This window comes from Emydura macquarii, unplaced genomic scaffold (assembly GCF_026122565.2).
Source record: "Emydura macquarii macquarii isolate MOO-44397 ecotype Brisbane River unplaced genomic scaffold, CSIRO-AGI_Emac_v2 contig_1146, whole genome shotgun sequence".
Classification (NCBI taxonomy): Eukaryota; Metazoa; Chordata; order Testudines; family Chelidae; genus Emydura; species Emydura macquarii.
Window position 1 is genome coordinate 8691574 of NW_027131283.1, and position 26789 is coordinate 8718362.

A 26789-nucleotide genomic window follows, 5' to 3' on the forward strand; every position below is an offset into this window, starting at 1 on the left:
ATCTTGTGGCTTGCTTCACATTCTTTGCACTGCTCAGGCAGCACAAAGGAAAACTAGCTGAGGTATTCTACTGACATAGAGGGGAACCAGTGAATGTAGAGAGATGGCATAGCTGGCTCCTAAGGACCTCTGGCGTAGGGTTGACTTTACTGGAGTTACAAAGAGCGAAAGTGAGGGCAAAGTTACTATTTAGTTCAGACCAGCTAGAACAAAGTCAAATCCTGTTTGACTTATTCATGCAAATAGTTCCAATGGCCTAAATATGAGAATGTGTAAGGCAAATGGGATTTGTCCCTAAAATTAATGTCACTGAAAATACTCACCTGTGTTCAACTTCTTATCTTTGTGCACTTCCACCATACTGGCTGGTGAACATGGAACTGCTTTAGGAGAAAGTACCTCAGAATGTAGTGTTAACTCAGCAGAGAACTCCTCTGATCCATTACTGTAGTCCACTGATCCTGACAATGTTCTATTTAATTAAAAATAACCCTTTAAAATGACTATTCAGGTTAGCACAAAAAATTATAAATCATGGAAAATGGCTGACCACTTACACAGAGAAGTCATTTTGCTTGAGGATTTCCTTAAGTCTCTTTTGAAAGATTTTTTCACTCTCTGTTGCTGGCACAAATTCACGATCTTTAAGATTAAAAAAAAAAAAAAAGTTTTATTTGAAACTTTTATTCTGACCTATTGACACTTGTGTATGAATGCTGCTAGAATGATTGCTTATATTAACAACTGACTAATAATCTTTTGAAAAATGTATTTGCTTAAATCCAGTTCAAATTTGAATATGACAGTAGTGACCAGAAACCAAAGAAAGAGAGGACAATCATTTCCAATGCATCTATGCAAGAATAAAATTGTTAGGGAAACAGAGATACTACCCTAGCAAATGCCATGCATTCAACTTTAAAATAAAGAATGTACAGCTGTAATAACGTACAAATACTTTTAACACATATTAGTTTTATGAAGAAATTTTTGTTTTTTCAAATAAAGGAAAGCACACTCAAACCAGACCTCTGTAAACAGATGATTTTCTTAAATGGGATGAATGCTCCATTGGCCATACAAATTTACAGCTACTCAGCAGCAGCAGCGTCACAGTGTGGCAGATAATTTGGGCCTCCATTTCCCCTCTTATAATAGATTCCGAAATATCACCTCCTCACAGAGCTAAAATGTTCCTTTTCAATATAGTATATATACATATGAAATATGTATCAAACAAACAAATTCATGTAATTTTCACCAGATAAACCTCCCTTTACTTTTTAAATTATGAGTGCTTTTAATTTTTTTAAGAGGGCTGTCAAAATTAGACGTTATGTTAAGCACAAACCACTAAACAACTTCTCCTTTAATTCTGGCCATTTAGGATTTTTACACAGACAACCTGAAAATATTTACGGTTGTGAAACATAACTGCTTTTTTCTGTCTCATCTAAAAATAAAGAGAAGAATACTAATAACTATCCTTAACCTAGATTAGATGTAATTTCTTTTCATTACACTAAAAAACAAACACTAATATAAAAGGTCATTAAGGTTGCAAAGTCAAGCACTCAAAGTCAGTAAATGCCAGAATTAAAGTTGCCCATGCAACCTTAATTTGAACCCTTTGTGTGTATGCATTATGGTAAACTCCTTAATTGCATCATCACATACTATTTTTCTGTAGGAACTCTACCTCATTCCATGAACAGGATGGAATTCTCAATGCCACTCAACTCTGAGGTAAATAATTATTGTTATCCGCCCCCATTCCATGGGTGGCCCCACGCATTATTTAACATGTCATTCAAACCCTGCATTTAATACAAAATTATTAATTTCCTCATAGACTTTTCTACGGTGCTTTCACCATTCTATCTTTGTTCTTTCTATATTCATGAATTTATCTTTCCAACACTGTGAATTCAAGTGGCATTATTAAACAGGGGGAATTGAGGCACAAAGTGAGATTAAGACCAACATTGTACGTGTCCACTAATTTTGACTGTCCAAATTGAGAAGTCCATGGCCTGATTTTTCTGAGTATTTGCCATGAAACAGTATTTTATATGTTCAGAGAACAACTCCCATTGATGTCAGTTGCAGGTATGAGTACTCAACAGCTCTGCAAATTGGACCCTAAGTGTCTGAAGTGAGGCACTCAGAAGGTGAGAAATACAGTTAGTGGTCACCTATGAAAATTTTCATTTACTGTATGTGACTTGCACATCATCACATAGGGACTGTGTGGCAGAGGCAGGTACAGAATCTAATTCTCCAGAGCAGCATTTAGCTGCCTAAACCATGAGACAGTATTTCTCTTTTTCCAGTCCCCCACCTCATTCACTAAACACCTTCAAATTTCTGCAACAAATGAGGCAGGGGTCCTACAGACAACAGTCTCATTCACTACACAACCCTGATTGATTCCAAGAGTACAGTTTTCCCCAGGCAATTAACTTAACATGACCAAAACAATGTCTTTTCCCCCAACACCTTGTTCTGAGAAACATCTATACTGTTTTAAATGAAACGTCACCCAAAAAAAAAAAAAATCAGTCTTAGGCAGACACCCATAGCATGGAAAACATCAGTCCAAATGGTTTAGGTATGACAAAGTTATAAGCAACTGAATACAGGGTTTTATAATGGAAAGTGTCAGGCAACCTTAACTTTAGGTATGTATTATAGTTGTGCCGTGTATAATAAAATCCGTTGAATTAACATGATTTTGTATCAAATTTTCATATTTTAAAATAAAAATAAAATACAAATATTGGATAATGCTCTTCCAATAAAATAGAAACAAAAAAATCTCAAAAAACCTGAAATGTAATACACTAACTTCAGCTCTGTATCCTAATCACCTCTCCCATAAAAATGTTCTACAGACAAACTGCACATCACTGCACACTTTGTTTACCTTGTGACTCAGATGGACTAATCTGAGAAGTTTCATTCTTCTCTCTCCGGCGCTGCTTCTCATCTTCCCATATAGCTTGCAAACCAGGATTCCTGCCAATCTGGGCTGGAATATGCCAGAATACATCAAGGAAAGGTTGCCAGTGTGAAGAAATGAATTCCTTTAATAACTCAGACAACTGCATATTTTTCCACTAATAGCTTTTGCCACATCAGTCCCCTACTGCTCACTGCAAGTCGTCCCTTGCCTAGACGTACAGGTGTCAGGTAAAGTTCTGGTATAATTCCTCTATTTATTCCCTAGTATCCCTTGCTTTTGAAGACCCTTACTACTAGCTGTGTGGACAAAAGCATAGCATCTTTTGACACCCATGTACATTAAGCAAGATGTGAAAGAACCAAAATAAATGGAATTTTACATCCTTTTCTTACCATCCAAAAAGGCCTCCTGAGCCCCATTGCTGATATTCTGTGCTGTTCCTATGATTCTAAGCTATTCTTCTAATCACCCGCTTTCTCCTCTCCAATATCCATGTTATAGTTCTTGTTTATCATAGAGTTTTGTACTGCTGCCAATCACTAGAGTATTTGAGCATTTTATTATTTATATTGCATGCAATATCTCAGATGCCTCAATCAGGGTTTAGGATTCGTTGTGTTAAGCATTATAAAAACATGACAATATAAATCCCTGCCCTGATGAGCATTACATACAGAACAATTAGCAATTCACCTTCAACATCCAATCGATTTAAAATATCAGCAGCTACTGCATCCACCTCCAATTCGCAGGTACTCTGTGGTTCAACACCCTCCAATATTAAAGAGCTGCAATGAAATATGTATCGCACAGTCAGACAGGGTTATTTTATAATGATTTTTCATGTGAAATTTTTAAAATAACTTTCTCCTTTGCTTGGAAATAGCAACCAAAATACTTATGGGGAAAAAATTACTATGCTAATTCAGTCCATGCAACTATCAGTTATTATTGCAATTCTCTATGAATTTTTAAATCAACAAACACATACCAATTTCTAATTTGGGTATATTCTGTATTCCAAATGCAGAGGGTATTTTTGGGGAGGGAATGGAGGAAGGAAGGGAAGATGACGTTTCTGAAATACTGTAGCAATGGTATGCTTAAATGAATCTCAAATGTGAAAATAATGGGGTACATATTTGAACAGAATTTGATTTTAATAGGAGAATATTCTTATTGCTAATACCTTTCTGGTATGCGAAGTCCCATGTGTAGAACAGAGGGTAGCTCCTTTTCATACACAGATTAGGCAGGGGAGCAGCCAGTAAGCAGTCCTCATTTTGTCACCTTTCATCTAGAGTAGTAACACCATTCCCTCCACTGCCCTCTCATCAGTTTGGGACAGAATTTGTGTTGTTAGAATCCAGGACCCAGAAAGGAATAAGCAGTAAGAAAATTCTCCTTTCTGGGTAACAGTTCCATAGTGCAAAACAGATAGAGACTGGTTTATTATTTTCCATTAACTGTGAGGGAAAATAATGCAAAAGTTACCTTACTTCCCAAACCCCATACAAATAAACTGCTTGTCTGGGATAACAAGAAACAACCAAGTAAAGAGAAACTACCAGGGCTGCAAACCAACTAAGCGAACTAAGACTACTGGCTAGGTAAAAGTCTCATATGAGATCAGGAATGGATCCTGAATTATTGCCTAATGGTTTGGACACCTACAACAAAATATATCCACCTGCCTGTTGTGCCTTTTATTGAACAGATCTATTTGGACATAGCCCCACAAAGCCACCTGCAACTGGAATATGCCATCCTCCAAGACTCATTGCCTAGGTGAATTCCCTGCTGAATGGGCTAGTCTATTTGTATATTTTCTTTCCCTGGTGCAAAAAGAGCCTTGATTAATCTTATCTCACAATGGACAATGACAATGGATTTGTGAGACCTAACTCATTAACGTTTGCGATATTCTCCGAAAGCCTATGATAGACGTTATTAGTAGCTGTCAGTTATGTAGTGTCTTTCCATAGCTCAAAGACCTAAGACGTATCACAGATACAAGCAGCTAGTTATGCATATTTGACAGCTGTCCTGGAAATCATAATCAGGCAGGGTGGATAAAAATCAATGATTTTTTTTTTAAATAAAAGAAATCAGATTTTTTAAATTTAAATCAGATTTTTTTTTAAAATCATCAATAAAATACTAAATTTCTCTCTCATTTAAAATATAACAGTTACAATTAAATCTCATCACAAACATGCTAAACCTACACTTACAGTCTCATAAAAATGAATGAATTGCTCTAGTCTGTCCAGCCTAACTACCAGCTCTTGCTTCTTGAAAGTTCTGGGCTTTCAGTTTCAGTTTCTGGTTTTCAGCAGACTAAAGTCACATGTGCAAAGAAAGACAGAGGCTGGATAGGATTGTTGTTGTTCTGTGCTTATGTGGTTTGTAGTAAGGACCAGCAAATACCAACAAGACACCATAGATGAAACGATTGCTTGGTTCATTTATGCCACAAATTCTCCTTTTCGCACTGTTAACAAAAAACACTTCATTGACATGGTTGAGTCCTTACAACTAGGCTACACTCCACCTGGTAGAGCAGATATTGGTGGAAGGCTGCTAGATACAGTGTATGAGAAGCAATTTGAACAGTGTACAAGAAATACTGAGGGGAATTTGCCAGTTTAAGCCTTGATGGGTGGAGCAATGTACACAATGATCCAGTAATATGTGCCTGTGTGACAACAGAAGATGGGGTTGCATATCTTTCAGAAACAATACCCACACAACAGAATATTTAAAAGAAGTGCCAGTGAAAGCTGTAATAAACTGTGAACAAAAATTCAACTGTCATGTGCGCAGTTTTGTCACAGACAATGTTGCAAACGTGGCAAAGATGAGAAGATACTTAGAAAAAGAAATAGAAGAATGCTCCTTAATAACATATGGCTGCAGTGCCCATTTAATTAATCTTTTAGCCAAAGACTCAAGTACGTCTTCTCCAGGAATAAAATAAAATGTTGAGGTCGCAAAATATTTCTGAAACAACCATTTTGCTTCAGCTTCACTAAAGAGAGCAGGAGGATCCAAACTAATTCTCCCTCAAGATGTTTGATGGAATTCTGTGGTTGATTGTTTTGAACAATTAATTAAGATATAGCCTAGTCTCATCAAAGTTTGTGAAGAAAACCGTGATAAAATAGATGAAAGTATCTCATTCAAAGTATCTAACATTGGATTAAAGAGGAATGTAAGGGATATGCTCAGAACACTGAAGCCTATACCCAAAGCTTTGAAGAAACTTCAGAAAAATTGTTGTTGCATTGCTGATGCTGTCGAAATTTGGAAAGCGTTTCAAGAGACATTGAAGAAAGGAATACCTCACCAGAAAATTAAACTGCAGGCAATGAAGAATTGAATGGATGAAGCACTAATACCACCTCATTTTCCTGCGTACATTCTCGACCCCAGATATAAAGGTAGATGCTTAACTTCTGAAGAAGATGATGCTGCCATGGCATGGGCATCTCAAAATCACTCCTCAGTTATGCCAGTCATAATAAATTTCAGGGCTGGAGCGGAAACATTTAAACAGTACATGTTTATTGATGATGTTTTGAACAAAGACACTCCCCTGAACTGGTGGAAATCATTAGCCAGGCACCTTGAAACAGAGTTCCTTCAGTTGTTAAGTCAACCTTTCACAGCAGAAGCTTCCTCTGCAGACAGAGAGAACATTTTCATTGTTTGGTATTATTCACTCAAAGCTAAGAAATCGACTGGGAGTTAAAAAAGCAGAAAAACTCGTATTTCTGTTTCAGTCGATGAATAAAAATGACAGTGGGAGTGGGGAGGATGAGAGCTAGTTGTAGAAGTTTTAAAGACAGCATATATTTAGTGTTTTGATGAGTTGTCTGTTAGAATTAATAAAATTTGAAAATTAAAAAAAAAGAAGAGTTTAAGGACAGCCGTCAGCCGGCAACTCAGGAGACTGCTGCAATTGCAAATGTGAAACATTTATGTAACATTTAAGATTTAGTTTAATAAAATATAAGTGCTATTGTGTTTGTGTGTGTGAGTTAGTTCTTACCATTCCTAATGTACTGCTGCTGCATCTTCAGCTTGACACAGGTAATGAGTATTATGTACTATTTCCTAAATTAATAAAAATCAAGTTATCTAAAAAATTACACAAAGAATACCGCTCCTAGATGTTGTAAAATGCTGTACTGAGTTGTAAATTAACAGGTTTTAGTGATCAGATTTGCACCATTGTTTAAGAAATATGTGAAAAAATACCAGTGGTAAACTTGATTTAAATCAATGATTGTCTCTCGGTGATTTAAATCATGATTTAAATCAATGATTTAAATTGCCTTGATTTAAATCAATCCACCCTGCGATCAGGCATTTACAAAGAAAGAACCTGAAGGAAATGCTTGGCCCTGTTACAAAAACAGTAAGGGAAGAAATTCTATTGACCTCTCAAAAAACGTCAAAGGGAACATTACTTGTTACGATCACATCTATTGTAATGACCATAGAAGAAATGTGAATTTCTTAAAAACCACAAACATATTAGCTATATAGTCAGCGTACAAAATACTAAGGGGTAAAGACTTAGAATTGACAAGAAAATTGATATTTGGACCATGTTCCCAAGAGAGTATATTCTAGGAAGCTGCTCTACTGAAATGTTCTCTGAAAATATTCATCTCAGATTCCATCTGTTGAGCTCCACCCTAGAGAGAGTCAGCATCCTAGAGGGTCCCAAGGGATGTGAACTAAAGCTATTTCTGATACAAACTCCCTCATGAGAAAGTCATACCCAGATAGTCCATGAAGATCTGCTCTACAGGGGAACAGTTAAGACAGCTTCTTTGTAGGAGTTCTTGCTCCTCTCTCCCTGAAATTAAAGTCTAGAAAAAGTCTGATTTAACAAGGTATAAAACACTGAAGCAGCATCTCTTTTTTATCCTGATTCTGTATTGTAGAGAAGGAGGAAGATGAGTCCACCAACTGGTCCTTCCAAATCCAGTGCAGGAGTTCAGCTGGTTTGAGCCCCCCAAAGTGCAAGCTTGCAGGTGAAGGACAGACTGCATAGCTTGGAAGCTGGGGCCTACTGTTTTGACAGGTCACCAGAAGCCACTTCAGAAAGCAGGTCTGAGCCACAGCAGAGGGAGCCTGCTAACAAAGGCTGAAGGTGCTTCTAAACCAGTGCAACTTTTTGCCCTCTCCTCTTTTCGTCCCAAGTGCATGCTACTCCTTCCTCCCCTCCAAAAAAAGAGTACAAGGCCAAAAATAACCCAAGGCTTGCAAGGGAAAAAACAAGCTTTACTGCTCCAAAGAGAAGAGGCTGTAATATGATCTCTTTCTAAAGAGGCAGGAGAAAGATTGAGGAGAGAAAAGTGGAAAGCTGTGAAGTTAGCTGAAGGGTATCAAAATGTGATCTTGTCATTGACTGCAGTTTGGTCTAATTTGCTTAAAAGAAGATACACGTTTTGTTTGTGCCAGCAGAATTGGGACCCAAAAACAGCACTTCTACATACTTTATGAACTGCTTTGGAGTACCTAACTGATGAATTTGGTATCAGTAGTGAAATGACTACAGAGGCAACAGTAGTCATTAAGCAATACTTCCTAGACAACTTTAGAATTTCAAACACATAATAATAAAAGCATTGGAAACAAAACATCTTTCTTTGGGAGAGCAATTTTGATGGGAAGGGTACTATTTACATAGAAATGGATTTTGGGAAATACCCTGGGATCTAAAATAGAATTCCATTCAACTCTTCTCTAATTGATGTGAAGGTGTAAGTTAAACAGCTCATCTGAAAAATGGAACATTCCCTTAATAATATAATTTTGGAATGAACCAGAAAACAGTTCTAAGCATTTAAAGCCAATACACCGGTGGACAGGAACCTAGACAGTGACCCACATGGTACTTACACAGACTGTTCACCATTATGCACATGACACCATTACTTCCTATCACTTGAAAGAAATGCCTAACTCCACTTTTTATTTTGTTTTAAAAAGAACAACATACAATAGTAACTCTACAAATAGATTTTAAAGAGAGGCAGAAGAAAAGTTTCTGCTTTGGTAGCAATACAAGACGAGAACATCCCAAGCATAAATAGAGTTCCAAATAACCACAAATTCAGTTACATACAACTTTTAGTAGAAAGTACAGTTACTTAAAGAAAAATCTGAGATTTTATATGAGAAGTTTATCAAGGAATTACAGAAGTGTTCAATATTTTCCTTTTAAATAGACAGTCAAACCCAAGTTGCAGGCCTGTAACTTCTTGTTTCAAATGAGGAATTCTCGATGGTGCTAAAAAGGATGACCTCCACTTTTCAGATACACATCAGACCTCAGCATAATTTCAGATTTAAACATTTAAACAATGCTATTTTGTTGAAGATAAAAGTTATGAAAATAACATTTTTACTTCATTTATTTTGCTATCTTTTAAAATGAAATGTAAATGAATTTGCAACACTGTATCTAAAATTTTATCATGCTGATATGAGTACCAGTTAGTACCATTTTCTTTTCTTATGTGGCTATTATGGATAATTAACTAGTTACACAGTAGTACTCAAGATGAATGTTTTCTTCACTACATTTTAAAATTCAGTTATGCATTGTAGTAAGTACATCAAATTATTATTCTTTTCAGAAGTTTGTAAATCAAATGGAACAGTCAAGTGGCTTGGCATTAATATACTTGGTACAAACTGAACAAAATGAAGAGAACTGAGGGGGAGACTGCATACTCCATTTGCGACATACCCAGACTTACCATAAGTGACTGAAAACCAATTTATTCCTTCATTAGCAATGGTTTAAACATCAAAGAAAAAAGAGTGTACTATTCCAATCTAATGATTAAAGTTCTTCTGATTGTTAAACAATTTTAAAAAGTAGGACGGAGATAGACACTCTGTTGTCATATTGTCAGCATCAAAAAGGATCTGTTTTCATTAAGCTTATTGCAGCTAATAGAAGGGTCAAAAATAATTTTTAAAAAATCTCTCCTCTGCACCTTCTGGGATGTTGGAAGTCTGAGTTTCAAATTATCCTCCAATTCCATATTTTTGTATTTAAAGAAAAATACACCATGCTGCTCTTCTTATCAGGTTTGCTCTATAATTAGCTATAGAAATATCACTCACCAAAGGCTCTTTAAGCAACATAAGCAGTCATGATCTAAGAGGGAAGGTCCTCTTATGGATCAATAACTGCTTAAAAGATAGGAAACAAAGGATAGGAATAATAGTTCAGTATTCTCAATGGAGAGAGGTAAATAGTGTGGTCCTCCCAATGATCTGGGACCAGTGCTGCTCAACATATTCATAAATGATAGGGAAAAGGGGGTAAAACAGGGAGGTGGCAAAGTCTGCAGACAATACAAAATTATTCAAGTTAGTTAAGTCCAAACCTGATAGCAAAGAGTTAGTAAGGGATATCACAAACAGGATGACTGGACAACAAAATGGCAGATGAAACTCAATGCTGATAATTGAAAAGTAATGCACATTGGAAATACATACAAAATAAGATGATAAATTAGCTGTTACCACTCAAGAAAGAGATCTTGGGGTCATTATGGATAGTTTTCTGAAAATATCCACTCAATGTGCAGTGGCAGTCAAAAAAGCGAAGAGAATTTTAGGAACCATTAAGAAAGCGATAAATAATAAGACAGAAAATATAATGCTACTATACACCAATACCTTGAATACTGCATGCAGTTGATTGCCCCACCTCAAAAAAGATATATTAGAATCGGAAAACATACAGAGAAGGGCAATAAAAATGATTCTGCACCTGTCTATCAACATGTGGTATACCTCTTCCAGGGCACTAAATGTCCCAGCAACAACTATGTGGGTGAAACCTGACAATCACTACACTCTTGAATGAACTCACACAGGACAATGGTAAAAGAATAAAAATACCCTATATCACCTGTGGGTGAACACTTTTCACAATGTAATCATTTCATATCTCAGTGGTTCTCAAAGAGGGGGATAGGCCCCCCTATGGGGGTGCGAGATGGATCATGAGGGGGGTGCGGAGCAGGGGACAAAGCTGGTCCAGCTCCATGTTCCCCAGAGATGGAAGCAGCCACCACCACCCACCTCCTGCAGCAGCAGCAGCAACCCCCTGCTGCTGCCGGGCACACTCCTCACGCTGCTGCTGCCACCCTTCCTGCTTCCTGTGCTGTAGGCCTTGTTTTTTTTTCTGAAAGGGAGGGGCTTGGGGAAGGGGCCTAACAATCATGCCCCTCCTTCTTCCAAACTCCCCCCCTTTCAGGAAAAAACAGGGCCTACAGTGCAGGAAGTGCCCCCGTTTTTTTATGAAAGGGCCCCCTTCCCCCATTTCAGAAGGGGGAAAGAGGGGCACAATTCAGACCGGGGGCGGGGGAGGGGGAATGATTGTTAGACAAAAGTCCACGGGGGGCTCCATTTAAAAAGTTTGAGAACCACTGCTATATCTGACCTCAGTCCTCATCCTCAAACTAAAACTGCACACCACTTTCAAAAGACGAGCCTGGGAGCTTGAATTCATAACTCTGCTGGACATTAAAAATCATGGACTGAACAGACACACTGGATTTTTGGGTTTATTACAACAATCTATAACCTACTATCCCCTACCCTTTTTTGTCCTATGACTGCAGAGGTGTTAATGGGCCATTGCACCTTGAATTGTTCCTTAGAATATCTGCTAACTACCTATGCTAAACAATCTGTTCAATTTTTTATTTTAGCTGTAATGCTCAGAGTATCTTTCCTGGACCTGAAGAAGAGCTCTGTGTAGCTCAAAGGCGTGTCTCTCTCACCAATAGAAGTAGGTCCAATAAAAGATACTGCCTCACCCATCTTGTCTTTTTAATATCCTGGGACCAACACAGCTACAATACCACTGCATAAAAGCTGGTTTAGCACGTTAGCAAATTTTGGTTCCATGTACTCAGCTAGTGACTTCCACCAGTTCAATGATCTGATTTGTCTTTAAAACTTTAGCAGCAAAGATATACTGCTTAATATTTTGTATTTCATTTAAATTATTTTAATAAATTATTGTAAGTTTAGGCCTTAACATAAATTGTCAAAAATTCAAACTCAAATTTAATTTTAAATAGGTTTATTTTTTAAAAGAAAAATGCATTTAATTTGAATTAAAAATCAATTTTTTATTTTAAAAAATCATCAATTTTTATCCTCCCTGTGAGTAATTACAGGCTGGTTAGCTTGACATTGATCTCGAGCAAAAGTATGGAAAAGTTGATAAGGGACGTAATCAGTAAAGAAAAGATGGTTACTAACCTTCTGTAATTGTTGTTCTTCAAGATGTGTTGCCCAGGTCCATTCCAATTAGGTGTGTGTGCACCCATGAATGATTGCCAGAAGGATTTTTCCCCCAGTGATACCTGTAGGGTCGGTTGTGGAGCTCCCTAGAGTCGCGCCCTCATAGCGCCCTATATAAGGCTCTGACGACCCTCCAACCACTCAGTTCCTTCTTGCAGGTAGACTCCGACAGTCTTGTCCTTCCTGACCTTTAGGAGGACCTTGAGCACCAGCAGTATCAGGGGAAAAGCACAGAACAGGCACCCAGTCCATGGGACGAGGAAAACATAAGCGATTGACCCTGGACTGTGGTTCTGGAAGGTGCAGAACTGGGTGCATTTCCTGTTGGACTTCGTCATGAACAGATCTATCTGGGGAATCCCCCACCTGAGGAAGATGTCACTCGCCACATCCAGGCAGAGAGACCACTTATGGGGCAAAACTGCCCTCCTGAGATAGTCTGCGAGCATGTTCTGTGACCCGCGAAGGTAAGAGGTTTCTATATGTATTGCTTGTTGTATGCAAAAATGCCAAAGATCAAGGGCTTCCTGCCCAAGGATAGAGGAGCGAGCACCACCCTGTTTGTTTATATAGAACATCGCTGTCATGTTGTCTGTCCGAACAGCAATGTACCTGCCCTTCAAGTGAGCCTTGAACGCTTGGCAGGCTAGATGTACCACTCTTAGCTCTCTTACGTTGATGTGGGAGGACAAATCTTCCTGCGACCACAGCCCTTGGGTCCTGAAGTGACCTAGATGGGACCCCCAGCCTGTGTCCGAAGCGTCCGTCACTACGGTAACGATGGGAGATGGCCCCGCAAATGGGACTCCTGTGCATACCTGATGCCGGTCTAGCCACCAATAAAGGGTTTCTAACACAGATGCCAGGATTGAGACCACTTTGTCTATGTAATCCCGGGAAGGTCAGTAGACTGAAGACAGCCAAATCTGCAAAGGTCTGAGGCGAAATCTGGCATGCTGAAGCACATAAGTACAGGTATCCAGTTGGCCTAACAGCCTCAGACAGCTTCGGACTGTGACCATGGGGTAATGTTTCCACTCCTCTATGATGGAACATATGGACCGGAATCAAGACTCCGGCAGAAAAGCCTTAGTTAAGGTTGAGTCTATGACTGCCCCTATGAATTCTATTCTTTGTATAAGTGTCAGAACTGACTTTTCTACGTTGATCAGAAGGCCTACTCTGGCAAACGGCAATTTTATGAACTCCAAGTCCAACTCCACCCGTTGTCGGAAGTGACCTCTGATCAGCCAATCGTCCAGTTATGGGTAGATGTGAATATTCCTCTTTCTGAGGAATGCGGCTACCACTGCCATACACTTTGTGAATATTCTGGGAGTCACTGAAAGGCCAAACGGTACAACCATAAACTGGTAGTGTGATTGATTGACTGAATCGGACGAATCTCTTGAGCCTCGGGATGAGCGACACATGGAAATATGCGTCCTTTAGGTCGAGGGCAGCATACCAATCTCCTGGATCCAGGTAGGGCATGATTGGTGCTGGGGAGACCATCTGGAACTTCAACTTTTTCAAGTGTCTGTTGAGGTTTCTGAGGTCTAGGATCAGTCTGAGACCACCCTTGGCTTTTGGGATTAGAAATTACTGGGAGTAGAGGCCCTTTCCCCTTAGCTCTGGAGGAACCTCTTCCACTGCTCCCACTTCTAGGAGCTGCTGCACTTCTTGAATCAGAAGTTGCTTGTGAGAGGGGTCCCTGAAGAGGGGCAGGGAGGGTGGGGAGTAGGAGGGTGGGAGAGAGCTGAATTGGATGGAGTATCCCAGTTCTACCATGTGTAATAACCAGCTGACTGATGTAATCTGGGCCTATGCAGGGTAGAAGTGGGATAAGTGGTTTGAAAACAATATGGATGGAGGATCCAGAATCTGGGTTGGTACACGTTCCTTGGATGCACCCTCAAGTTATATTTTGGCCCTGGGGGTTGTTTCCCTGAACCCCCACCCTGTCTGGATGGGGCTTAATATGGCCTCATTCTGCCCCCTCTCCGACAAAAGTCCTGTCCGACGAAAGTCAAGGGGACACTTGAGGCCTAAAGTGCCTTCTCTGGGTAGTTGGAGTATGGAGACTCAGGGATTTAAGGTTGACCCTTGAGTCTTTCAGACTGAGCAGTTTCGAGTCAGTCTGATCCGAAAATAATGAAAGACCCTCAAAAGGGAGGTCCTGAACAGTCTGTTGGACCTCATAGTGTAATCCCGAGGCCTCAAACCAGGAGCTGTGGCGCACTGAAACACTTGAGGCCATAGTGTGGGCTGCCGCATCCAGTGCTCCTTGTAGCGAGACTTTCGCTGTTGCTTTAACCCCATCTACCAGGGCCAAGAATTTTTTTTTTAGAATCAGGCAGAATGGGGTCTTCAAATTTAGCCATAAAATCCCAGGTGTTAAATAAACAACAACTTAACAACCCCCCCTGGAACTTTTCACCCTGCTGGTTTGCTACTGTGAGCTGCAGGCCCTGGTGGAGAATGCTTTTCTGCCAAAGAGGTCCATCTTTTTCTCCTCTTTGGCCTTAGGTATAGGGCCTTGGTTCCCTTGCCTCTCCCTCTTGCTTGCCGCTGCGACCACTAGGGAACCGGGAGGGGGTGGGTATATAGGTACTTGAAACTCTTTGATGGTACAAGGTATTTATGCTCTACTTTTTTGGCTGTCAGGGAACTAGCGGCAGGGTTTGCCTGGCTCGCCTTCATGTTTTTGTCAATTGTCTTGATTAAGGAAAAAGCCATTCTGGCTGGCCCTGAGGAGACAGAATATCTGTCATTGGGTCAACACCCCTTTCGGGGATTTCCTTCACCTGAATCCCCAGGTTTTGGGCGACACTACGGAGGAGGTCCTGATGTGCTCTGCCATCCTCTGCTGTCGGTGCCAGACAGGTGCCCGTGACCACCTTGTCAAGAGATGAGGATGATTCTCTCATCGGGCTGGTTCCCTGCTCCTCTGCGTCTCGCGGTGCCACGTCAGCGCACTCGGCGTTGAGCTCGGAGCTTGTATCAGTACTGTAGTTGATGCATTGTCCTGGCTCCAACTTGTACTTGGTGCTGGTGTCAACTTCAGGTCATGAAAGGGTCTCTGACCAGGCTTGGTGGTATCTGTTCCCTGATGCCAGGGACGCTGACCGAGCTGACTATGACCCCTGGGCTTGATGAAATGCCCATGGGGTCCAGAAAGGACACTGAATTGGGACTTGCCATTGCGAGGCCCATGGCATGGCGAAGGGATGAGCCATTTCTTGGCCTCGGTACTCTCCTTTGTCCTGGTGCTGACTCTGCTGCGTGATGTAGGATTTCGCCTCGGAATCAGACTCTGAGCATTCACTTCTGGGGGACAAAGGAGGTGTGGTGCCCCTTGGTGCTGAGGATTGGTGCCATGGCAATGGTAGATGGGCCATCATTGCTGGCTTCCCTTTTGAAGACACTGCCCGCCGCTTTGGTGCCAGAGCTTCCACGTCTGTTGACCTTCCACGGGCTTGGGGTGGCGAAGGCAGAGGCACAGTGCTTTCTATGAGCTCCCTGGCTGCCTCTAAGGTCTCTGGAGTGGAGGGAAGTTGTAAGTCTTCCTCCTCCACGTCCCTGGTCGGGAGGCTCGTTGGCACTGGACTCGATGCACCCCTTCCCGGGGCCGGAGTTGACGGTGCCACGGCAACAGCACCGGTACCTGAATGGCCCGACATGAGTCGCACTCCACTATCACTCTTAAGACCTGATGGTCTGGGTGTGGGCAAGTAACCCATCTGACCTCTTCTGCTTCTTCGTGGGAACAGGGGAATGAGACTGGTGCTGAGTAGATGACGAGGCCTACAGTGCTGGTGATCCCTTACGGTGCCGAAGGTCTTGAGAATTTGAGTCCCTCCTCAGCACCATATCCCAAATAGATGCCAGTGTGCTCCTAATCGATGCTGATGCACTGGGTTCTGACTTGGGAAGGGATGGAGAGCCGCCTCCATGAGGAGAAACTTTAACCTCTGGCTCCTTTCCTTAATCGTTCAGGGACCAAAGTTTTTGCAAATCGAGCAGTGGTTTCTTTGATGTGACTCCCCTAGACAGCTAAAGCACACAGAATGTTGGTCTCCCTTAGGCATGGGCTTTTTTTACAAGCTCCACACGGGACCCATGCCTCGGCCCCTGGAGATGGTAAATACCCGCAACAATATCTATCCTAATCTAAATACGCTATTCTAATTCTAAGTACTTAGCACCTCATCACTAACACTTATTCTAAGTATTTACAGAAAACTGCTTGAAGAAAAACACTGGAGGAAGACCCTTGCAGAGCAAGACGCAACAGATTCCAGCCAAGAAGGAACTTAGTGAGCGGAGGGTTGGCGGAGCCCTATAAAGGCTGCTATGAGGGTGCAACTCCAGGGGACTCCACAGCCGAACCTTCAAGTATCACTGGGGGAAAAACCTTCCGGCAATCATGCACAAGGCGCACACACACCTAATTGGAATTGACATGAACAAGCAGTCGAAGAAGAATTAAAAATTGAGAGCATTAATAAATATCAACCAATGTGGTTTTATGGAAGATAAGACAAACTTGATATTGTTTTTTGAGGGGATCACAAGTTTGGTTGATAAATCATATACTAAGACTTCTAAGGCATTTGACTTAGTATGTACAAAATTTGGATTAAAAAAATCAGAACTATACAAAAATCAATACAGCACATATTAAATTGATTTAAACTGGCTTGCTGATAGATCAGAAAATGAATCACTGCAAATGGGGAATCAACATCTAGTGGGGGCATTTCTAGTCAGGTCCTCTAAAGATCTTTGTGTGTCCCAATGCTATACACTATTTTTACCAATGGCTTAAAAGAAGAAAATATACAATAATTGCTGGTCAAGTTTGCAGATGACACAAAAATTGGTTGAGTGGTAAAAACTCAGGACATATTGGTTCTACAGAGCTATCTGAATCACATGATAACTGGGCTCACTTAAATAATGTGTTTTAATAAAACTAAATACAGGAACACACTTCTAGGAACCAAGAACGTAGATCAAACCTATAGAATGGGAGATTGTATTTAGGAAAGCAGTGATTCAAACGGATGGAGAGGTAACAGTAGCCAACCAACTGAACTTGAGGTCCCAGAACTATGTTGTGCCTAAGATAGCAAATGTGATCTTCAGATAGATGCATAATCAGGGGAATACTGAGAAGGAGGAAAGGTGCTATTATCACAGTATATATCAGTAGTGAGACCATTACTGAAACATTGTGTCCAGAACTGGTATCCACACTTCAAAAATAATACTGAAAAATTGGAAAGGGTTCAAAGAGCTACAAGAATAATTCAAAGTCTTGAAAAATATTCCTTATGGTGAGAAACTAAAAAAGCTCAATCTATGAAGGAAAAAGTCAAGAGGTTATTTGATCACCATCTAGATTCTGGAAGTACCTATATGGGGATATGATTTATGGTAGTAATTAATCTGTTTAATCTAGCAAAGACATAACAAGATTTAGTGGCTGGAAGCTGAAGCTAGATAAATTCAGACGAGAAATAAGGCACACATTTTAAAAGAGAGTGTAATTAACCACTGGGACAATTTACATAGAGATGTTTTGGATTCTCCATCACTTGGAGTCTTTAAATCAAGATTAGACATCCTTCTAAGAAGATATGCTTTAGCTCAGCCAGAAGTTCTGGGCTTAATGTAGGTATCACTTGATAAAATTCTATGGCTTGTGTTATGCAGGTCAGAATAGATGATTGTAATAGTCCCTTCAGGCCTTAAACTCTATGAATCTGAGTGATGGAAGGAATGCTTGACCTTGTTATTGATTTTTATGGCTGTTTCCACTAGAATAATTTTTTTAATGGGAAAATGTTACTATTTACCATCTTGCCAAAGTGATTGCTCAGAATAATTAAGTAATCCCAGCAAAAACAACGAGAGTTTTGTAGCACTTTAAAGACTAACAAATTTAATTTCTGTAGGCATAAGCTTTCGTGGGCTGTAACCCACTTCATCAGATGTAAGGAACAGAAATCAGATTGGGAGTATATATAGACAGCCTAACTAAACTAGCGTCTTGGGAAGAAAGAGCACAAAGAGCTAACAGTAAATGGTAAATCAAGTTGAGATGAACAAGGAGAAGAGTAGAGTCATAATTATAAAATATTTTAAATGTTTAATGACAGTGTGATGCTGTACTTTACACCAAATGGGAGCCAAAATTCATAGAGTAAACACTGTGTTTAAGTTATAGACAACAGATAAGCAACAGCTAGGAATATTTATGGTCTGCTGGAAATCAGCAAGAGCTGCCTCTGGAACCCAGAAAAGTTTTACATTGTTTTGTATCAACTCCCTGAAGGATTACTGAACTACTGCCAAGGCAGTAGTATGTCCCACATGAGGAAATTATATTGCCAACAATGCTTGATAGCTAGTAAATCTGACATACATAAAGTTTATTCCTTGGCCATTCTGTATCAGGTGACAGGTATCTATTTTTACGTATGAATGCACAGGTTCCGATCTAGTAATGTTGGCAAACATCACACATAAAACCTTGAAGCATCAGGGACTACTTGGTATTGATTGCCCAGATACATACTCACTCCATAACAGAACCACTCTGGAATTGGATCCAGAAATCCCCTTCCTGGCTTAGTACTAAAAGCTAGTTATAGCAGTAGGTCAGTAATCCAGAGTGTCACCAGGAGCAAGACAGTACATGGATGGAATGAATGCTGTTATAGGGTAAGAACTCATGGTGCAGTCCTTGGCCCACAAGAGCTAGAATAAGTCAGGTCACTGAGAAACTCCAGCACAAATCTCAATATCCATTCAGATACAGAGCCATTCTGCTTAAGTTAGACATGGGCCCACTTTGGGAATAGCTTTTTTCAGTTGATAGCCCCAGACCCCTAGTACCATTCTTGGGTTGTAGCAAATGGTTCTCCAAAGTCAAGAAGTGCTGGATCCCTGGCACTGAACTTGGTCAACCAAAACTAATCCAGTGACTGTCGTGCTACTTAAACCAGGCAAGTAGATGCTATAGTGAGTGGATCTCCGAAGTTGATGCTGGACTTACAGATGGCCACAGTCTTAGTCAACCAAACCTAAAGAAGGTCATACATCAATAGGAATGTAAGATGGCTTTTCCACTTTTGTGGGTCCAGATGATCTCTGAGGCTATATAGGCACTCACCTTTCTTCTCTTAGGAAAAGCTGACTAACTATAGATAAAAAATAGCACTCAACAGGGAGAAAGAAATAAAAACGAATGAGGGAAGTGTTGAGAACACCACATATGATTCAAGCTCACTGCACCTTAAGCGATTAGAAGGAACTGAAGAGTAGTTGAGGCCACCCACTTTATACCCTTGAAATCCTCCTTCCAGTGAGAAGGAAGGGATGAGGGGCACCAACACACACCGCTCACCAGAACATTTTGGAAGCACACACCACAGGTACCTTGATTCCTACAAGTGGAAATATGCAGAAGCCACTCAAAGATGATTGAAAGGAATGATCACAAGCTTTCTCAAAATGTGAGAAGATACAATAGCAATTAAGGAGTTTAGAAGGCAGCTCAGGGAATGAACATTACATAGCTCTAAATAGCGCAAGGTATTTTCCACTCTTTTTAATCTTCCTTTGCTGGAGAACACACAAACACACACATTTCTGTAAAACTGTTGCAGCCATCTTTACAAGCAACTGACTAAAAACTGGAAAACTCATGAAAGACAAGAAAAGTGCAGATTTTAAAGCTCTGAAAGGTTGTTACTCTGCTGTCTTTAGGAAACAGCAGCTTAGGGTAGTCTACACTTAAAACTTACAGTGGCACAGCTGTATTGGTACAGCTGTGCAACTGTAAGAGCACTTGTGTAGCCATGTTATGTCAGCGGGAGAGAGCTCTCCCACTGACATAATAAAACCATCTAAACGAGCGATGGTAGCTATGTCGGCGGAAGAGCGATTCCCACTGACACAGTGCTGTCCACACAAGTGTTTATGCTGGCAAAACTTATGCCACTCAGGGAGGGTGTTTTTTTCACACCCCTAAGTGACAAAAGTTTTGCTGGCATAAGTGTTAGTATAGACAAGGCCTTAGTGTAGTTTGATGGTCCGCTATCCACATCACTATCGGGGTGATTACAAGAATCTGAATTTATCAATGGAAATGTCAATATTCTCTAAAACAACTTGGTTTTATTTTATCTTTAATCAAATGTCAATAGTTGGAAAATTTATTTTAAAAATAACTGACATACGAACTTTGCATTTGCATTTCAAGTTTTATACTACAGTGAGTTTTTACAACCAAGTAACTAAATCTTGAAAAACAGATGATGGTTAAATGAGTCTTCCTCATACAAAACTAAAGTAACACAAAATTATTATCTACATCATTACTAATTTTTGCATTCTTTGCTCAAATAAAAATGTACACTGGGATAGTTAAAATTAAATACTGGAATTAAGAGGTCATTTATGGATGAATATATTTAACTGCCTGTAAGTTTCTGTCTTCTTGACATAGTACTGTTTTGTTGATTTTTTTTTTAATAAAAAGCTGTTTAAACATGCTGACCTTGGTATTTCATCCTCTTCCCATCGAAAAAAGGTTCCAGTAACGGAATTTTCTGGCAAATGATCTTTGTAACATCCAATTCCACCTAATGTATCACCTAAAAACAGAAATATATAATGAAGCACATGAGTTTTACAATACTTCAAATTGTTATTTGTACACTTAATTATAATTTTAAAGTTATAGTTTTGTACTAGTAATACAAATGCTTTGAAAGAAGGAAAGAAATGCTTTACAACATGTGTGACATAGGCTTCAAAAAGGAACCACACTACCCTTTACCTTACTGATAAGTTCTCTACCCTATATATAGCTTCACGTGGACACACACCACAAAAAGGCAAACAAATATTCACAGCATACTATGACAACATTAAAATTAAAGCTGTAAACTACTTTTCTTTTTTTGCTTTTTAAGTGAAAGCAACAAGTGAAATTGCTTCAAGAGAAATTATTTATCATCTATGATCTAATCTCCCAAAGGATTCCCAAATGCCTGGTGCTTCAGCGAAGCTCCCAATAAAAATCAGATACCAGATAAAACTCTAAACATTACTTAGCACTTTTTGTCTTTCTTATTCCCTATACTGAAAGAGAATACACAATGTATTCCAGATGCGGTGTCAATAACAGTAAGTAGAAATCTGCAGTGAAAGCAGATGCTGTCTGACCTGCAGATAAAGAAAGGAGTGTATAAGTTTGCTCAGAGGTCTCAGTTTAAGGAACTGTGCTCCAGGGTCAAGCTGGGGAAGTCCCCTCTGAAGATTTACTACCTCCCCTGTGGTCTCCTTCTGGAGCTTAACTCTTCAGATGAAGGGAAGATGAAGCACACACAGGCAGTGGCACTAGAAGAAAGGAGCCTGACAACAGCAAAAACACACTCTAAAAAGATTAGTCAAGTCTGCCACTTCCGCACTACAGATCAGCTTGAATTTTGGATTTTCTCAACTTTTATTGGCTTGTGTCACACACTAACACAGTTTTTTGCATTTAATTTACCTCCTTCAACAACAGCAACAAGAAAATCTTCCATGTTTGTTATCAAAGATCCATTAGTGATCCAGGAAACAAGTATCAGTCCCTTGGGTGAATACATACTTAAATGCATGTAAATACTCTTCTTTTTCTCTCCAAAATTAGTTCAGGTTCACTATGCATCATTTAGAATCACAGCTTCATAAACATTTTCGAATACACAACAACAGTTCTCAGTAAGCATTTGTGTGTTTTTAAGATGTAATATTGAATCTTCTAAATAAGTATTTAATAAACATTTTGCCACTAGGAAAAATAGTATGTTATTTTGAAAATGTATTTTCTTGAAACACTTTTGGTTTTAAAGCATTCTTGCCCCTCCCTTTTTTTTTTTTTTTTTTAAAAACAACCTCCACTTTGCAAATAAATGAAAAAAGTAAGGGTCATTAACAGTAATAACCCAATATGAGTCTATTTTTAATAAGTTATTTGTGAAGATTTAAGGGCACCCCAATAGCCCTCTTCCCACTCCTGGAATAAATTCTACACCCTACAGCAATGTCAGAGAGTGAGCCCCTTAGGTTTCATGGCAAAGAGGGAACTCAACTGCTGAAGATTCCAGGTCTTCAGCAGGTATGGTCAGGGGCACCTTTCCCCTCACTAATATATCCAGTTGAGGAGGGAACAGACATACCTGCTTCCTCCAGATATATAAAGGCAAGGGCTGAAAATAACTCACTGCCCCTCACCATTTATCTGCCTATTTAGCAACCACACTTCCAAAATGGGAGAGTTGTCTGAGGAGTAGGGAGACTGCCTGCGTAAAACAATCATCTTGATTTGGTTCCCACAAACACAGTTAGGAACAGGACTTACACTGGATTCACTACTCCGTGCCAGGACAAGGAGAGATTAATAGGCTAGTTAGAAACAGTTAATTTTTGTTCACCTTTCCAGGTGATAGATTAAAAACAGCAGACATGGCAAGGAGCTGAGAGGCTAGGCACAGCCTATCTGAAGCAGGAGGCAGAGAAAGAGATCAGAGCCCAGAAAACTTGTTTCCACAGGTAATAAAACTAGCCACAACTCTTTGAGCCCACCTACAAGCCAAGTGCGACATCTGAATGTTGTTTTCCTCTCCCCACATTTACACAGATAGACATCTGGAGGGACGACGGAAGATGAGTGTTTTTCCTACACCCTATTTGCTTGCCTCTGGGGGGCTCTTTTGGGGAGGAAGCAGATACCTGATCCTGCCTCTCTCCTATTCCTCCCAATGACTGGATGTAAGGACCCATAGATTATTTCCCTTGAATTATTCCACCTTTTCTCCTTAGCTGAACTATAGTCCCCTGACCTCCCACTACTCCAGACATATAGATAGAAGAACAACAAGCAAGAAAGTGGACTTATGCCTGAGCATGGAAAGGGTTCCAAGAGCTTTTAGATATATTTAAAATAGATGGATATTAATGACTACATAACAGGGTGTGTCTGTCTGTCTGAGGAGGGATAAAAAGTGATTTTAAAAAAAAAGATTTTATTAATTTAAATCAAATTATTTTGATTTTGTTATTTAACTTATGTTTATATTTTTAAAAATAAACCCATTTAAAATTAAATCTAAATGTAATACAAAATATGCTCATTACAATCTTTTAAAACATTTAAATAAAATATATATATGCTGAATTCATAAGTTTCTGTCAAAAACTTTGAGTTAAAGACTGCTTTTCAATATAAAGAAAGAATCAGGGGGAAAATACCTAACATATTCAAGCTTCATGAATATGGCACAATAGATTATGTACTATATTAAGGACTTGTTTTGTTCAATAAAAATAAATTTTATATGTTGTTTTGTGTGTTTAATTAAATTCCAGTGACCATCCTAATGCAGCAGGACACAAATCATGCGCAAAATATTAACAACTGAGTAAATAAGAAATATATCATTCATCATTTTCTAACATACTAAAAACATATAATTAATAAGAATCTGAAAATATTAAGCTATATAATTGCTTAAATATATAGTTATAATGTATCCTCTTAGATAACAAAAAGTTGTACCAAATCTAGTGTAAAGGCTCTATTTAAGCTGTAAATGAACATGTTTTAATGGTTATAATATCCAATAAGACTGCACCTTTCATTAGAAAATAACTAAAGTACAAAGGAAATGGTGATTCAAATCGATGATTAAAATCGAGGCTTTCCACTTAGTGATTTAAATTGCCTTGATTTAAATTTATCCACCTGTGTGTGTGTGTGTAAAAATAAAAAGGGAACCGTAATTTAAAATCATGTAGATCTCTATTTACCATTTCTGATGCAAATAATTTGTAATAAATTCCTTTAAACTCTCATTATTTTGTTGCTCTGACAGATAAACACACAACTCTACATTTTTGTTTATATAATGTACCAAAAATGGACAGTAGTTATTTTCTAAATGGCACAAAATCTCTGTCATTGTGTCCCTCCCTGTCCCCCTCCCCAACAAAATACTAAAAGCATTTATATATCACATTATAGATTAATCATGTGCAAATTCTACTTTTATGTTACAGGAATATGAAGTTACAGAAAAGTAAAACATGCCAAAAACTGATCTTTCAAATGGGAGTTAAAAATGCCTCCCTTTTGCAGACATTTGTATTTCAAATTTCAGCCTGGATCAAACAGCAATGATATAATTAGAAGCACTTTCATTCAAAATTTTGTCAGAGGATTATAACATAACCTAGCTATAACTTCATGAATGTGCCACTACAATAAAGAATGAACCACGAAGGATCTAGGGCATAACTGAAAGAATGAATGCCAAAAGTATTTAAACAATGCAATCAATCAACTAACTTCTACATGAATTCTTCAACTAAAGATCAACTCTGGTACAAGCTGAAAAAGCTTCCCTTATAACTTTGGACTGCCAAACAGGTGCCTAACTATTGTGACTTGACATTCAAATCAACATCTGTCATAGGTAGCACATGCCTTGGTAATTATACAACATCCCCATTCTTTTCCCCTTCCATTTTGCTTTTTCAGCTCAGAAAACATGCGCAAATTAGAACAATGAGAGAAAGCTGAAAGTGAATTTTGATGACGAAGGCAAAGCTATTAAGGAATAATAAAATTTCAGACACAGATAATACACACCTGTAGTTAAGCCAGAGCAAACAATGGCAAAATATGAAACCTAATGTTGTTCTACTTGGAATAGTGCTTTGAATCTACAAGACAATTATTTATGATTTAGCCTTGAGAAATAAACACCTTACTTCTTCTCTTTGCCTTTCTGAATTTGACAGCAGCCAGGTTTATTAAATTCATTCCATACAGGTTGTAGTCTATAAACAGTTGTAGGAGGTAGGGAATATGGGCTTCGTGAGGCTGGTAAAATTTATTCATTATGGCTCCACCTTGTAGAAGCTCACATACTCTAAAGTTAAAAACAAATTGAAATATGTTGAAAAGTTACACCATCTTATTTGCTTTATCAATTAAAATCACAATAAACATTTAAAAGTTCCATAATACATTTGATTTTACTAACATTATAAAAGCTGCAAACTTCTTACAAAGTTTTAACAAGTGTCCTTAACAAAAATGGTCTGCCATAATGATAATTTAGTATCTGAAAATAAGCGCAGAGGAGCTACATCCTTCCAATTATAAAAATCTCTACAAAAGACTCATAGCACATAGCAATAGTTCTGGGTCCCCAGAAGTCCATGGAAAGCTATCCATTAACCTCAATGGCCCAAGGACAGTTAGATACCTAAATGCTATTTGTGACTTTGAAAATCTCCCCTGTGGTCCCCTTTGCCATTATTTACAAACAAGTCATAAATGTTTGAAAATTACAAACTTTAAATGCATAATTTAACAAAGCAACCTTTATGATGCAGCATATACCTGCACACAAGTATGTCTTCAAACATCTGTACATTAAAATAAACATATCTACCTTTGAATAATTACAAACATAAGCAATTTATCTGAATGTGAGAATGGTATCTGCATTTGTAAAGGTGTGCAGTGCAATTTTTTGAATATATAATACAAAAAAAATTGATTAAAAATCAAAACTAGGAAATTAAATGAAGAAACTATGATAAGAGAAGAGTTCAAATATGAATGATTAAGATCTCTAAGTTTCAATATATGGTTCCCACAGCAAGTGTAACTCAGCCACATTGCGCATATATAATATATTAAGACAAACTTAACACCATATGAAGAAGCCTTGCAAAATTCTATTATCCTACTAACTCGGACCAAATACCTATTTGGGCAATTATTAACATAAGAACAGCTATACTGTGTCAGGGCAATGGTCCATCTACCTCGTCTGACAGTGGCCAGTGCCAGATGCTTCTGGCAGTTAGAGACTTAGGGACACCAGGAGCATGGGATTGCATCATTGACCACCTTGGCTAATAGTCATTGATGGACCTATCGTATTAGTTTTTCATAATCATAAACATACAATACAAAATGTTATATAGGCCCGAGGGATTTCAGTTATGCTATGAACTATAAAGACTGAATTTCCTGGGGTTTGTGCAATTAATCACAATCTGAATGTTGCATTAACTGTTCTTTGCATTTAATGAACAAAGTTACATTACTGATTTATATCCAATTATCTGATTTTTCAAGATCATTTTAAATTCTGTGATTGGAAACCAGAATTTAAAACTTCATAACAAGCATTTTTGTTTATGAAAATTCACCTCATAGTATTTGAAAGATCACTATGGTAAATTCAATCCTGTTTTAACTCTATTGACTTAAACAGAGTTAAAGCAAGAATGATTTTCACTCAATGTATTTAAGTCTGCAGAGACAATTAATTGCAGCTACATTTCATATTTCACTTCCCTTGCATAAGCTATTCCTTAAGAGTAC

At 38.8% G+C, this 26789-nt stretch overlaps 1 protein-coding gene across 1 annotated transcript in view; it reads right to left on the reverse strand.

The window, feature by feature from the left end:
• REV3L (REV3 like, DNA directed polymerase zeta catalytic subunit) overlaps nt 1–26789 on the reverse strand; it is a 214154-nt gene that overhangs the window by 91540 nt on the left and 95825 nt on the right. Inside the window, exons 4-9 of the mRNA XM_067546605.1 lie at nt 25157–25317; nt 20895–20991; nt 3659–3753; nt 2927–3031; nt 558–642; nt 324–472 (exon numbers count right to left, since the gene is read on the reverse strand). Of these exons, the coding sequence (XP_067402706.1) occupies nt 324–472; nt 558–642; nt 2927–3031; nt 3659–3753; nt 20895–20991; nt 25157–25317 (692 nt within the window). The remainder of the gene's footprint in view (nt 1–323; nt 473–557; nt 643–2926; nt 3032–3658; nt 3754–20894; nt 20992–25156; nt 25318–26789) is intronic.